The sequence below is a fragment of the Uloborus diversus genome, chromosome 2, assembly GCF_026930045.1.
Source record: "Uloborus diversus isolate 005 chromosome 2, Udiv.v.3.1, whole genome shotgun sequence".
NCBI classification, from domain to species: domain Eukaryota; kingdom Metazoa; phylum Arthropoda; class Arachnida; order Araneae; family Uloboridae; genus Uloborus; species Uloborus diversus.
In genome coordinates, this window is record NC_072732.1 from 118,923,758 (window position 1) to 118,940,411 (window position 16,654).

Below are 16,654 nucleotides of genomic sequence, written 5' to 3' on the forward strand. Positions count from 1 at the left end.
ATCTAATATTTGGAGAAATAATTTCCGTTGAAAACTTACTGACACAAAAAACTTGATATTTGTGCGACCGAAACTCAAGGAGATGTTCGAGTTTAAAGTTTTTAGGGAGCATACAGAAGATGAGATTGGAACTTATCGCCCTTTCAGAAGAATGACTACTCTATAACCCTGTTGGTCTCTGAAACCTCGGCCATACTTACGCAAATCAAAAAAATAAATAAGTAAGTAAATAAAAATTAAAAAAAAAAAAAAAAAAAAAAAAAAAAAACAGCGCAGATCTAGTGTTTTGCCGAAACCCCGATAACTCCCCATTTTCGAAAGATCTGCCATCCTTCGCTCCACATTAGGTCGATTTTTTAAAATAATTATTATATTTTAAATCAATAATTTCTAACATAATTATGCTTTTTTAGGCATCTGTAGCGTAGCATTTAAAAATATATTGTTCTAAAACTAAGATGAATTGATATACTTAATAGGGTCTGGTGGGGTAAAGTGGTCATAAAATCGTAGGTTTTCAACTTAGGTGGACAAAAAATGCTATAATTTCTTTAAAAACTTCAACTTTTTTTGGTTATTTTACATCGCATTATTAAAGAACACGGCGCATTGAATTTTAGGAAAAAAAATATTGATTTAAGTAGTTTTATAACACTTTCTTTTCGTGTATTTATGACCACTTTACCCCATGGCAGGGGGGAAAGTGGTCATAGCATGGGGTAAAGTGGTCAAAATAGCTGCAAAACCATTTTAAATAACCCTAATATTTGTATAGTTCGTTTTTTTTTTATAGTTACAAGTATATGTACAAGTATATGCGTGCATACACGAGTATATACGTGTTTTGGGAATATGAGTAAACACGTTCCTATATATGAGTAGATACATGTATACATCAGATACATGCGTGCACGTGCCTACCCAAGCATATACGTGTATACACGAGTATATATGAATTTTTACGGGATAACCTTAAAGAGTGTATACGTGTCACGTGTATACATGTGTCGCGTGCATGTACGAGTATATACACGTGTAAACGAACACTCATATAAGTGTATGCACTTGTATCTCGAGTATATGCGTGCATACCTGAGTGTATACGTATATAGTAGACGTATATACGCATATAGAAGTGTACATACATACATGAACACGTATACACAAGTTAACTCGTGGATACATCCAGTGCGTGTCTGTACATGACTATTCACGTACATACTCGTATATACAGGGTGCGGAGAAAGTTCCCACAATTTTATTGGATATTTCAATAGGCTGTAACTAACACATAATTCAACAAATCAACAAGTTAAAGCAATAAAAACTCTTTATTGAAACAATAATAATAACATTAAACAAAAAAATTATGACAATTGTTCAAAATTGGCTCCTTGGGCTTCAATACATTTACGGAGCCGCAGTCTGAAATTGCCGACGATGCTCGCGCACGCATTCACCATTATCTCATTCCAGGCACGCCTCAGAGCCGTTTTGAGCATGTCGATTGTGGAGTATCGTTTTCCCGATATTTTTTCCTCCAAGATTGACCACACCGAGTAATGCATCGGATTAAGGTCCGGTGAGTTAGGGAGCCAAACATCCTTGCCCCAAAAAACCTGGGAGCAGATCTTCGCAGATGGTAATCGTCGATCGGGCCGAATGCGTAGGAGCCCAGTCTTGTTGGAGTGTGAATCCATCTTGGCCAAAGTGTTCTGTTGCCCATGGCCTTAGTACATCGCATAGAACCCGCTGCTGATAGCTTCAGCATTAATTTTGACGTTTCTGTCAATGAAAACAAGTGGCGTCTTCCCAGTCACACAAATGCCAGCCCAGATCATTACGGAGGCTGGAAAGTGACCGTGTCCGATGATTTTTACAGCAGTGGACTTTTTCTGACCCTTTTTAAGCAGTTGGCGAGGATTTTGACGGTTATGTGTATGCTCGATGGTGAAGATCTTCTCATTGGTAAAGAGAACCTTCGAAAGGCGAGCACTAGCGGGCAAGCGAAGCATCCGCCGAGCTTTTATTAATCTTTTCTGCTTCATTGTGTCATTGAGGAAGTGGAGGCGATTGATCTTGTAAGAACAAAGTCCCAACTTGTTTTTCACGATGGTTCGGACGCTTTTTTCGCTGTTCCTTGGCCATCTTTTGCATTGAGCGCTCTGGATTGCGACGGATGCGACAGCAGATCTTCTGCACATTCGCTGGAGTCGTTGCAGTGGTTGGACGACCACTCCGTGAACGGTCGATAGTCCCTCCAGTCTTCTTGTAGCGTTTCACAACGTCATACACTGTTTTACTCTTGAATCCAGTCATTCGAATAGTATCGGCTGTTTTCATTCCTTTCTTGTGTAATTCAACGACAGTAACACGAACATTTTCATGATTCATAGCTCACTAACTCAACGACCTAACAAAGAACAAATGATTAAACCTCAAATACTTTTGATGCCAATAAACAATATGTGCCAAAAAAAATCGCCAATATATGATTTTAACGCCAAAAAAAAAAAAAAAGGTTTTAAACAAAATTGTGGGAACTTTCTCCGCACCCTGTATATGGAAGCACGATTATATACGTATGTATACGTGTTAACACGATTATAAGACGCATATACGAACATTTTCTTGAATACACCAGTACATGTATGTATACACGAATATGAACGCTTATATACGTGCATTCCGACAGAGTGAATCCAAACTTTTGAGCGAAAATCTAAGGGATGTGAAAGGGCAGGATAAGAAGCAAAGAATTATGAGAAACTTATGGTCGCTGACGCGCTACATGCACACAAAGCAAAAAACTGATTAATGCAAAACAGGTCACAAATTTGTTGCACAAGGGGAATTTACCCAACATTTTAGTTTAAGAAATATTTAGAGGAGTTGTTAAAAGTTATAGCCTGTAGTAGCTCTAATACGTGCATCGCAACAAAGGCACAGCGATTGATGGAAGATTTTCAGAAGTCTCGTTATTACAACAGAGCGTGTTTTGTGATTGCGACGCGTGTGTTACAGTTGCATTCCGCAAATTTCTTAAATCCCTTTTAAACTTCCTTGAAACCTTAAATGTTGTGTAAAATTGTCTTTGTGAAATAAATTTGTGACCTGTTTTGCATCCATCAGTTTCTGGCTTTGCGTGCATGTAGTGCGTCAACGTTGTGTTAGTGACCATATTTTCCCTATGATTCTTGCTTCTTATTCTCCCTTCTAACACCTATTAATAATTTTCTCTAGAGTTTAATGTCACCCTGTATACATGTATATCATAAGCTTGTATGTCAATATCTACTTGAGTACGAATACGTATATACGTGTCTACATAAGTATATAACTGTTCGTATATATACGAGTGTAAGCCAGTATATACGTGTATAGCCGAATGTATATCTGTATATAGATAAAAAATACTTGATGACACTCATATACATAGTTATTGGTGCATTTATGTGAATACGTATATATACGTGTCTACACGAGTATATGCGTGTACTCGTAAATTTAACCCCGTTTACTGTAAAAACAATACATGTTAAGTAAAATTAATATTAAACTTAAATCTGCCTCATACTTAAATATTAAGTAACTTTAGGAGAACAATATTCGTTAAGCCTAATATTATGACCTCTTTACCCCCATCTTACTTAAATTGCTCTAAAAAATTATCAAAAAAAGATTGAGCCAACTGCTAACGAGTAAAAGTTCTCGAGACATGTAGGAAGTTTCCTATGCAGTCCATCTGTTCATAATTCTAACAAACAAAATTTCCCGAGGAAGTTCAAAGAGGTGTTTAGATTTAATATTTTTTCATATTCATCCAAAATATTTTTTTGAACCACATAACATTTTTCCAATTGTAAAATTTTGTATTCAAAATGTAGTTTCTAACCCCCTTACTCTAAAATAAAATTTTCACATTCATTCGAACATTTATTTCCAAGCTATAACCATTTCTTTGACGTATGACCACTTTACCCCATTGACCACTTTCCCCACCAGACCATAGTTAGTCACATTTAAAATCTTATAAACACAGACACTCAACTAACTAAAAAATCTATTAGTAAAAAAAAACTTTTAAATTTTCTTTTGCTGCATTTATGTAAAGTACGTTTTCACAAGAAGCGACGAAGACGAGTTTCCTGCGTTCACCCTTAGCTTTACATGAATTGCTCATTACGTCTTAGAGTTCCTAACAGCGAACGTACATGCTGTTCTTTGTTCCATCATTAAAATCTATAATCCCTCAGAGTTCCTCCCCTTACAGAGATACATGTAGATTGTACTACGACGTAGACAAAATTGTAAATTTAATATTGTTGAAGAAACAGCAAATTGCGGGAATAAAATGGACAGTGCGAAAAAAAAAAAAAAAAAAAAAAAAAAAAAAACACATGCAACTCTGAGTTTCTTTCTCACTCCCTCTCTTTCTTAAAAAGAGTGTTTTGATAATGTTAACCAAAATAAGACTTTAATTGTTTTTCGCTTCCTTAAATACAAGTTTTAAATTGTGTACAAGCTTTTCACTGGGTTGTTTTTTTTCTCCTTACCTCTACCCACTGAAAAATGGGTTTCTTTAGTTTATAAACATGTGTATGAAATGATTGCTGCAAAATTGTTTTCTTTGTGTTTAGTTTCTTTCCAGGTATGAACTTTCAAAATAATCCTTAAATATATGTGTAAATTACGCTAAACTTAACTTACATTTAACTCAAATGAAACAATTAACTTCGTCTCAAAATTCACTTACCTTAAAAGAAATGGCACCATTTTTATTTTGATCAAAAGTTCGAAAGACGTAATGGGCGTAAAGACCCACATCTAAAAAACATTTAATAAAATAGCATTACATTTGTAAAATATCATCAAAATTTTATTAATAATTTTAAGAAATATTGGTTACGATCAAAAAACTAGCAATTAACCTTATTTCACATATTATACAATTCATTTGCATAGTTAAATCCTGAAAATAGTTACGTTGTTAAGCGATTTTGATACTGATGTGTGAGCATAAAAATGATATCCATTAAGCAATTTGAAAGAAAATTCAGACCATTGCTTTAAATCTTCCCTAATATCATACTCAAATACAGATAATTAATTAAAATGTTAATGAACTAAAAAAGAGTTTCTAAATTACAAAATCAGTTAACGTAGCATAAAATAGTGCTACCACTTAGCCTAAGATCACATTGAGTCACCGATTTTTCACGTGTAGATTATTGAAAAATAATGAAGTGACTGTTAACATTGGATCTTTCTTTTCTCTAAGTCATGTGTGAAAGCTGGTTTTATATTGGAAGTAAATCACCTTTTAACAAAAACTTTAACCAAAAAAAAAAAAAAGTTTCTGAGCGTATTTTCATGCAAATTAAAAATAAATTAATTAATCGCAGTCGTAACTATTTATATATATAACCTCCAATCTACAAATCTTTATAAAATCCAAAAAAAAACATATCAATGGTTCATTTTGAAATATTATTGCTTAAACGAAAATTTTTCTTGTGTTTCATTTGTTAGAAGTGAGGATAGGTGAAAATTTATTGAATTTTTTCTACTGCTTTTTAATACAAGTAAATGTATAAATATACGGTATTTCATATTAAATGGGACAAAAAGAACAGGATAGTACAAATCCTGCAACTCGACCTTTTCAGCCGAAACAAATTCATTCTGATGCTACACGAATAAAAGTTTTACGTAGCAACAATAAAAAATTCTGGTTACGAAATAACTATTAGGAGGCAGTCAGTTAAAATAGCGCCATCCATGCAGAAGAAATGGTAAAAAGCACACTATATATATATATATATATATATATATATATATATATATATATATATATATATATATATATATATATATATATATATATATATATATATATATGTCATATCTGGCAACATTGAATAGCACTCAACAGATAAAATGAAGAAGTGAACTGAATGAATCGGCCAGGTTGAATCTCACTTGTGTACTTGTTGCGTGTCTTGTTCCAGGTTTCTTGTTCTTGTTAATGTTTTTATTTTAACTACCTTTGAGAATAAATGTAATGTTATAACCAAGTGTCACCTCTCTCCATACAAACTACAACATTGGCGACGAGAAAATTGGAAAATATTACAATAAGATGCCGAACACTGGTATTGCTCATTTGCAAAGTTTCGTCGAAGGGGACAACTTTGTGGAATACCTCATGAGAGCGGATTTTTTCTTCGAGGCCAACAAAATCACTTCCGACGATGCCCTTTTGTTGACTGCAATTGGAAAGAAGACCTTCTCATTGCTTCGCAACTTACTTCAGCCGAAAGAAATAAAAGATGTAAAATATGCCGACATTGTGAAAGTTTTAACCGATTACTATTCCCCGGCTTCTTCAACCATTATGGAAAGGTTTCGCTATTACAATCTCAAACAAGGTAATGAAGATATTTCAACATTCATTGTAAAAATAAAGGAACTCGCCAGCAAGTGCAACTTCGGTGCGTTTCTAAACGACGCACTTCGAGATAAATTGGTTTGTGGATTACAGTCCGAACAAATTCAAAACAAATTACTCAGTGAAAAAGACGTTGATTTTGCTAAAGCTTCTGAACTGGCTCTTGCTATGGAAACAGCATCTAGAGAGACCAAGTCACTAAAAGAAGAAAATCAAAGCGTCCTCAAAATTCATGAGTATAAGAAAGTAAAACCAAAAGATTCGACACGGAAGAATTTTGGAAAGCCAACATATCCTCATCAAATTACAAAAGTAATAAAATCGTGCAAGCACTGTGCTAAATTTCACAGAGGAGCGTGTAAATTCAAGAATGCTACGTGTTATCAATGTGGGGTAAAGGGTCACATTAAGCCTGCATGTAAAGCTTCAAATACGAATTTTCTTGAAGGTGCTGCAAATGTAAGTGATAAACCAGAACCTTATTTGAATAACATTTTTTCTAAAAATTCGGGTAACGTAAGTGTGAGTGAACAATCAGAATATTTGAATAACATTGTTATGTCTAAGAATTTGGGCAGCGTTAACCCATACACTACTAATGTTCATATCAATGGGGTGACAGTGAATATGCAAATTGACACTGGCAGTGAATATTCAATTATTTCGTTAAATAAATTTAAAAAATTGAAATTAAATTGCATAGAGTCAAAACCAGCCCCAATATTGAAATCTTACACTAACAATGATTTAAAAATTGTAGGAAATTATGATGTACCCGTAATTTATTTGAATAAGTGTTACAGTTTACCATTATTGTGGTTGATTGTGATAATGATAATAAGCCTATTTTGTTAGGTAGAAAATGGATCAAAATATTGAAAATTAAGATTGATGATTGTATAAATATGGTATTTGATAAAAATGTAAATTTTGATAATGTTTCTTCTACTGTTGAGTATTTTAAGCATAAATATCCAAATTGTTTTAATTTAAATGATACAACTGGTATTTTGGGTGTACCTATTAATATAGCAATGAAATCGGAAACTATTCCCATTTTTTGCAAAAGTAGACCAGTCCCTTATGCTTTAAGAAATCTTGTTGATAAGGAGTTGGATACTCTTATTAACAATGGTGTTTTGTACCCTGTTGGTCATTCCAAATGGGCAACACCAATAGTTACTGTTCCCAAACTTGATGGAAATGGTAGGGAAGCTGTTAGAATTTGCGGGGATTTTTCACTTACTGTCAACAAGTTTTGTGAAACTCAATTTTATCCTCTACCATCTCAGGAAGAAATTATAACTAGTATGGGAAGTGGGAAATATTTTTCTAAAATAGACTTATCAAAAGCTTTCCATCAGATTCAAATTAGCCCTGAATCACAGTAATTGCTGACATTAAATACCCCCAGAGGTTTACTCAGGTATTCTAAACTTCCTTTTGGGATCAAATCAGCTTCTTTTCTTTTCCAACAAAAGATGGATGAAATATTGAAAGATTTTTCGTATACAAATTGTTACATAGATGATTTATTTATAAGGGCAAATACGAAAGAAGAATGTATAAAAAGAACTGAAATTGTTTTGGATAGGCTAAATTCTTACAATGTTAAGATAAATCTTTCTAAATGTGAATTCTTTAAAGACAGTATTCAAGTTCTAGGGTATAAGAAAGATTTCACTGGTGTCCATCCTTTAGATGAAAAGTGCAATGATATATATCAAGCTTCGGTGCCTACAAATTGTACTGAACTGAAAAGTTATCTTGGATTATTAGGGTATTATTCTCATTTTATTCCAAATTTATCTAATACTCTTCGTCCACTTTATAAATTACTTGAAAAAGATGTTAAGTGGAAATTTGATAAAAATTGTGTAAAAGTTTTTGAACATAGCAAAACTTTGTTAAAAAAGCATAATATCTTGGTTCATTTTGATATGGCAAAATCAATAGTTTTGCAATGTGATGCATCAGACTATGGCGTGGGAGCTGTCTTGTGTCATGAATTTCCTGGCGGTGAGCTTCGACCAATTTTTTTCGCCTCCAAAACTTTGAGTAAAGCTGAAAGAAATTATGCTCAAGTGCATAAAGAGGCTTTAGCCATAATTTTTGGTATAAAAAAGTTTAATAAATTTTTACAAGGTCAAAAATTCACCATCGAGACAGACTCTAGGCCATTGTTAACATTATTTGGTCATAATAAACCTGTACCAACTATGGTTAACGCGAGAATGCAAAGATGGGCCATTATCCTTTCAAATTATGATTATGTAATAAGGCATAAAAAGGGTACAGAGTTGTTGCTCGCTGATGCACTATCTCGATTACCATGTAAAGATGATGAACCAATTGATGAGTTCACACATTTCATATGTTTCTTTTCTGATTTTGAAAATTTAAAGATTGATGATATTCAGAGAGCAACATCTCTTGATCCTTGTTTATCAAAAGTGTTGAATTACACTAAGTTTGGTTGGCCTACCGATGTTGAAGAAAATCTTAATGAATTCAAAAAGGTAAAGAATGAATTAAGTGTTGAATCAAATTGTTTACTTCGAGCAAATAGGTTAGTGGTTCCTGAAATATGGCATAACAAAATACTGGAGCTTCTTCACAATGAGCATCCAGGTATTTTTAGAATGAAACAGTTGGCTAGAGCTTATTTTTGGTTCCCAAAAATTCATCAGTTTATTGAAAATTTTGTAAATAAATGTATACCTTGCCAACTCACAAGACCTTCAGCTCCAAAAGTAAAATCAAATTTTTGGCCTTTAACTGGCAAGCCTTTTGAAAGAATACACATAGACTTTGCGGAATTTGAGGGTAAAAATCTTTTAATTGTTAAAGATTTCTATTCGAAATGGATCGACGTATCTGTAGTAAATAGCATTGATTCAAAGTCGACAATAACTCAATTACGAAAATTATTTGCTTGTTTTGGCTTACCAAGTGATGTAGTATCTGATAATGCTCAGCAATTTAAATCTGACTTAATTTTAAAGTTTTTTAAATCCAATGGGATTAATCCAGTAAATTCTCCACCATATCATCCAAATTCTAATGGTGCAGTGGAAAATTCAGTGTCTATTGTTAAAAATATGTTGAAAAGACAAACATTTTCTGATCGTAAATATGATAATTTTCAACATAGATTAGATTCGGCACTTTTTGCTTATAGGAATACTCCTTCATCAGTAACGCTAAAAACTCCTGCAGAGTTGATTTTTGGCTATTTGCCACAAACTGCTATTACGAAGGTTAGAAGTAATTATTTGTTAAAAGGAAAAAAGTATCAGGATTATCAAAAATCTTATTTCAATCGCAACGCTACTAAAAGAAATTTTGAAATAAATGAGAGGGTGTGGGTTAAATCAACTAGAGGTGATGTAATTAAATGGTTCCCTGGTAAAATTACTAAAGTTATAAGCCAGAATACATTTTTAGTTAAAGTTAATAACAAAACACGATATGTTCATTCTGATCATCTTAGAAAGTCTGTAATAGACGAAGAAAAATTTAGTTTTTCAAATTTAACTAATATGAACCGTGATGTTAATGTACCATCCATTAGGAATGCTGTTTTACCTGCATTAGATATTGCTAGCAAACCTAACGAAGAAAATGCTAAAAATAATTGTACAAATGAAACATTACCTAATGCAGAACCGTCAATAGTTAAGCCCGAAAATCCTCCGAATGCTGAATCGCAAAAATCACCGATACGTTCTACCAGACCAAAGCGAAACGTAAAACCCATTCAAAGATATGGCATTGATTCATGAATGTATATATTACTTTGTAATAATTTATTTTGTACATCATGTGTATTTTTATTTGTTTACTAACTGACAAATAAGGAGGAGAGTGTCATATCTGGCAACATTGAATAGCACTCAACAGATAAAATGAAGAAGTGAACTGAATGAATCGGCCAGGTTGAATCTCACTTGTATACTTGTTGCGTGTCTTGTTCCAGGTTTCTTGTTCTTGTTAATGTTTTTATTTTAACTACCTTTGAGAATAAATGTAATGTTATAACCAAGTGTCACCTCTCTCCATACAAACTACAACAATATATATATATATATATATATATATATATATATATATATATATATATATATATATATATATATATATATATATATATATATATATATATATAATATATGCTGTAGAACAGCATTTCTTAAATTGTGTTCCGCCGTACCCCAGGGTTCCACGCAGCTCTCCCATGGGTTCCATGAGATTTGTCTATTTTCTTTTCACACCTTTCGAATTTGTCACTTAAAAAATCGACAAAAATAACGCTTTTTCAAAAATACATTTACTGTCACTTTTTCATCTAATCTAAGCATTATTATCCCTCTGGAATAGACACTATGGGAGCAATTTTATTTCTCGCCTAAAAGAATGCAAATTTTTGACTATCAAAAATAGCATGAAATGGTTTTTTAAGGTTTTGACTTCGAAATATTTTCGAGATCAATCGCAAAATGCCTATTTTTCAGCTAATGTCTCCAAAAATAACATAAAATTGGGTTTTAAAATCTTCAATTTTTAAAAAGTTTCGGAAGAAGCTATGAACTCCATATTATCGCCAAAAATAGTTTAAAAGTGGATTCAATGTTGAATACATTTCGGGAAAGCACCCCGAATCCTACTCCTACAACATTACCAAATATTGCCATAAATTACGATTTTTGACATCAATTTCAAATATTTTGCCCTTGATACTAGCCACTCTCCCAGTATCTATGGCAAGGCCACGGTGGCTGATCGGTAAGGCATCAGACTTGTGACCGGAGGGTCCCGGGTTCGATCCTCTTTGGTCGAAGATCCACCGTCTTCATTAATGGTGACTTGGGGACGTTAAATATGCTTGTGGTCACAAAGTCCTGCATATGAAACGATACCTCTGGGGATGCTGGACCAGGGATTTATCGGTTACTGGTCTGGTTCAAAAAATCAGAGCTGTCTTCAGTGTTCCATCTAACTAGTTAAGGAACAAATAGTGGCAGGTACGGGGGATTCCGGAGTGGAAAGTATCTATGGCAGCAGTTGAAAGGACAATTTAAGTATTTAACAAGTGATGGCCAATTTATGGAGGAGTACTGCTCACGAGGGTCTAAATGGCTTAGTTCTGTCTAAGGCTGCTATACCATACAGCTACTCTAGTTCTGTTTGAGGGAACAGATAGTGACATCAAAACTCTTAATTGTAAATAAATTTTAAAAATGTTAAAAAATAAGAGATATTTCAAAATTTTTTAAATTTATAGGTTTTAAAACTTTTTCTACGTAAATTTAAGTGAATTATTAACATTTTTGTAGATAAAGCAGTATTTCTTTTCCTAATTAAGAAAATATTTTAATCATATAACTCATGAATAAATTCTGAGGTTATTTATCCCTTTTAAAAATTCTGAGTATTTCTCAGAATCACAAATAGGAGTGTACTGGTATTTTACTATAAGAAAAATAATTAGCAATCATCAATAATTAGAGTGATCTACAGTGGCTCCCAAAAGTGTTCGTACACTTTGAAATTTTTTAGTAAAACCAAAATAACGCAAAACTAAATTCGAATATGAAGTCCAATATTTTTTCACATCATTCCTATGTCATTCTTAATACAACCCAGAAGTTTTTTCAAAATATTGACGGATCTTCCTTTTGAAATGAGTGTAAAAACGAAGAAACAGAGAAATAACACGCTACAAAAGTCACCGCACACTCAAACATTTTCGAATAAATTCATGATTAAAATTATCATATGCCGTTTTTTCAACATTTTTGCACTGTGTTGACCCTTATAAGTCATTTGGCTGTAATTTTTTGTTTATTTATTCCTTAATATTGTGCTTATTACTTTGAAATGGCTAGTATTCGTGAAAAACAACAAACACCATTCGAAATTTGAATTTTTTCCTCACAGTAGCGGTAAATTGGTTTGAAATGTCTCTGAATTAGTTAATTTATTCCGTTGTATAGTAAAGTGCTTGATTAAATGCTTTAAAGAAAAGAATTGGACCGAACACAGGAGAAGAAAAGGTCAACCGGCAAAGTTGACAAAGCGCGATCGGAGATTTAAAGTTAAAAAAATTATGAAAAATACACATTTGAGTGCTGTAAATGTTTCTACAGAGTTAAATGAAAATTTTTACATTTAATTTTCACCTAAAATTGTTCGCCAAGTTCTCTGGTTAGCTGGATTAAATTGGACCTCTTCCTGCAGAAATTTTCTTGGTCGTGCGAAAAACCGAAAGCTTGCGCTTTTTGTCGTAAAATCAATAAAAAATAAGCTCAAAACCCTTTGGAATTACGTCTTACTTACAGATAAAAATGTATTCAACATTTTTGGTTAAATTGTTGTGTAATTGTAAATAGAAAAAAAAATTAGGAACTGAATCTTAAGACTTAGTTGGATCAGTTAATCAGGACGGTGGAGGTGTTCTAGTATGAGGGTGCATATGAGCATCAGGACTTGGAAGTTTGACATTTTTTGATGAAATAATGATTCATTCTGTTTATTTAAATATTTCAAAAAGAAATTTTGAACTATTAGCTCAAAATTTGGTAATCGGAAACAACTTTGTTTTTTTTATCAAGATAACGATAAAAAGCACACGTCTGTGTTTTGTGCCTCAAAATTTGTCCTTAAGCTTAGAAATATCTTCTCAATCGATAGATATAAACTTAATGGAACATATTTGGAGATATCTGGTGGCTAGATTACGAAAATACGGCTTTGAAACGAAAATAGAGCTATGAAAAGTAAGACTCGAAGTGTGGTTGAACACTTAATAAAAAATTACGCAACAAAAAGAAAGAAAAATAATGAAATTATTTCCAGACGTTCGAAAAGTGTTATTGATACTGCATGATATTCTACTAAATAATAACTTAATAAAAAGTTAGATTATTCGATAATATATAGACATTTTTTAAAGTGTACGAAGACTTTTGTGAGATGAAATTTCCGGCACTTTTTGGTTTTTGATTTAAAAAAAAATAAGTTTTAATATTTTTAAAAGAATTTTTATGTAGTTTTGTTAAAAATTTATCATAGATCTTATAATTAAATCCCTATTCCGAAATAATAATTCTAAGCAATGGAAAGGGGCCTATTTCATTGAAAGTCGTAGGTGTACGAAGACTTTTGGGAGCCACTGTATAATTATGAGTATTTAATTAGCGATTTGATGACAAATAGTGAATGTGATAGTCTCTTTGAGGTAAGAACCTGGGTTTTTTCCGAATCAGAATACTCTGTACGCCACAGCAAACTATTACGACATCAGGGTTCCACGGAAAAAGTGAGCATTAAAAAGGATTCCACTAATCAAAGAAATTAAGAAACGCTGCTTAAGAGTGCGGCAAAACATCATCTTTTAGCGTCGGTCAAAGACATTTTCGCACGAAATTTGACGTGCTGTATCAAACATTATAATATTGCTATATTGGCCACTGAGATTCTCAGAAGTAATTACCTTTGATTTTTTTCCCTGTCGAACTTTGTTACAGACAAAGTACTGTAATGTTGAAATTAATTGGGACCTAGTTATTATTTTACAGACTTATAAGTTGATTGCCAGCTAGCTCCAGCAGGTCTCAGTAAACTGTTGTATCATCTTAATGCGGTCTGGATGTCAGTTTTTATTGCTTGTAACTGGTTTAGATGAGAAATTATAAATATTGAACAAATCTTCAAATTCTCTTTCAGTGAGAAAGAGGAAGTTGCATTTTGCTTTCGTTCATTTTAGTAAGAAAAAAATGGATGTAACTCCTGGGGGGGGGGGAATTTAGCAAAGATAATCGTTGTCAATAGCCACGTATCTATCTATAACTGTAAAAAAATACTACTTCTATGATTCTTATTAGAAAACAGAACTTCTCCATGAGTCTGACGAAATAGATTGTAACTGAACCATTTTCTCCTCGAATGCAAAGGAGAAAAGAAACACTAGAAAATAGGATCAGCTCCTACCCTGAAATAGCCAATACCTTATGAGGCAGTGAGAAGCAAAGGGATGTAAGTGGCAAAATTAAAAATTTGGAGATAACCAGTACACATGGTAGGTGAACCTTTCCTCTGCCTTGGGGCAAGAGATGGTACTAGTAGCCCTGGTAGTTGCTGCTATACAGAATGATTTAGAAAAAAAAAATCAATGGAAGCCTACCTAGGATGGAGGAGAAAATTAAAAAAAAAATACTCCGAAATTTTTTTATAAAACATTTTTTATAATTTTCTTTCAATGAATTTTCAATTAGTTACTTAACGTGTGAAGGAAACAAAAAAGTCACTTACTTCCGTTTGGGAAGAAATGAGAAAATATACCGCGAAATGTGTCTTCTTCAACAAACCCATTCGGACATTCCTAGAAGTAAAATTTCGAAAATTAATAAAGATGAAAGATCCACCGGTGTATTTAATAACCATAAGTAGAACAAAAGTTTTAAGAGCAGAAACTTTGAATTACTACTTCGGAATCTACTTACTCATTTTTGATTTTAAAAAAAATGCAGATACGGCTTTTGTGCTTAGCAGGGCAGAATAAGAGAAGTGAGGTTGTGTATCACAAATGGGGAATTTTTAAACATTTCAAAATTTAGCTTTGCTTTATTGATTTTATTAAAATAATTCATTTAGAATGCCATTTCTGACGTGGCTCGGAGTTACTTTACATAGCAGAATAGCTAAAAACTAGTTTAATAATTTATTAGAAATGGATTTCAATAATTATTATTGCTTGGTTAAAGATAACTATATACTACCAAAAAATACCCTAAAACTATTTAAATATGAGCTTGAAAGTTTTAATTACGTGTTGTGTCTGAAAGTTACCCTTTATAACTGTATGCTTATAGCGTGCATTTAAGAGAAAGATCTAAAAATGGAACATTAAACAATACATTACGAAATTGCTTGTATTCTCCAGTGGATCCCCGCTCATGTCGGAATCAAGGGAAATGAGTGTGCAGATGCCCTTGTAAAGGAAGCACGTGACCAAGATCATCCTCTAACAGTCACCTTCACAGACGTGAATGCTGTTGCCAGGCGAAGGATCTACGATCAACTTCTCAGCAAGGCAACGATCCCCGACCTTCACTGCCCAAGAAACCTCTCATCTACAATAGCTAGGCATTTTACAGTTATATTTACCGTAAAAGTTTCCTGAATTTTTAACAGTGTACGTTTCGAGACAAACAAATCGCGAAATTAATTAACCATGCTTCGCGTTTTTAACAGCATATTTATAAAATGCCTAAATAGAAAACTAGACACTACATGTGTGATATCTTATTACTAACTTCCCTGTAAATGTCCCCACTGATTTCCAGAACTTGTACTAATTAAGGAATTGAAAACATTCTAGAGTATGAAATTGCTATGGAAAAGGGTTTTAATTACGCTATGCAAAGCGATGCTCATAAAACGTAAAACTTTATTTACAAATCAGGTATTGTATTCAATTAAAGTTGTAACTAATTTTGACTTTATACAAGGTTGTAGGCAACGGCACTTTTAGCAATATTAATTGTTAGGGGCTTAAAAAAAGAAAGAAAAACTTTTTAGCTAATTATTTCTTAATGGAGTCGTTTCCATTATTTTAAAAGTATTTTTTTCTGGAAGAGCATGCTTCAAAACATAGGATTTAACCATTTTTAAAATAATTTGACAAGTTTTAATACTTTTTAACGATTATTTTAAACGGTGCAGTTTCATTGTTTACGCTTCTGCACATGACATCACAAATGATGAAATACCATTCACTGATGACATTAGCACAGAGCGCAATATTTAATTTGCATCTTTACTCACGTGTACTGGCAACGATATGGTTGATAACAAGCGGAGAGCGCAACATTTCATTCGCTTCTGAATTATCATAGCCTGGAAACGCGATATATAAAAAGCTTAAGCATTCAGCGTTCCAGTGGAGATGCGCCAAAGTACATCACTTGTGACGTCATGAAGACAAGACCTTATTTTCAAAATCGGACATTTAAAAAAAATAATTAAAAATGAAGCGTTGGGAAAATAAATGTTTTTTTTTTCTCGCTCCATGTTTTTCCATTGCTTATTCTATCAATTTCAGTGACAAAAAGTAGTACTTTTGACTGAAGGAAACAACCCCATTCAGTTATAAGTATTTCCTAAAGAAATGAAAAAAAAAAAAAACAATTAAGATAACAA

The 16,654-nt window shown here is 32.9% G+C and overlaps 1 protein-coding gene across 1 annotated transcript in view; it reads right to left on the reverse strand.

Moving 5' to 3' along the window:
• Positions 1-16,654, reverse strand: part of LOC129217282 (Kv channel-interacting protein 4-like) — a 106,657-nt gene that overhangs the window by 47,333 nt on the left and 42,670 nt on the right. The window contains exons 2-3 of the mRNA XM_054851555.1: positions 14,765-14,834; positions 4,757-4,827 (exon numbers count right to left, since the gene is read on the reverse strand). Coding sequence (XP_054707530.1) covers positions 4,757-4,827; positions 14,765-14,834 — 141 coding nt within the window. The remainder of the gene's footprint in view (positions 1-4,756; positions 4,828-14,764; positions 14,835-16,654) is intronic.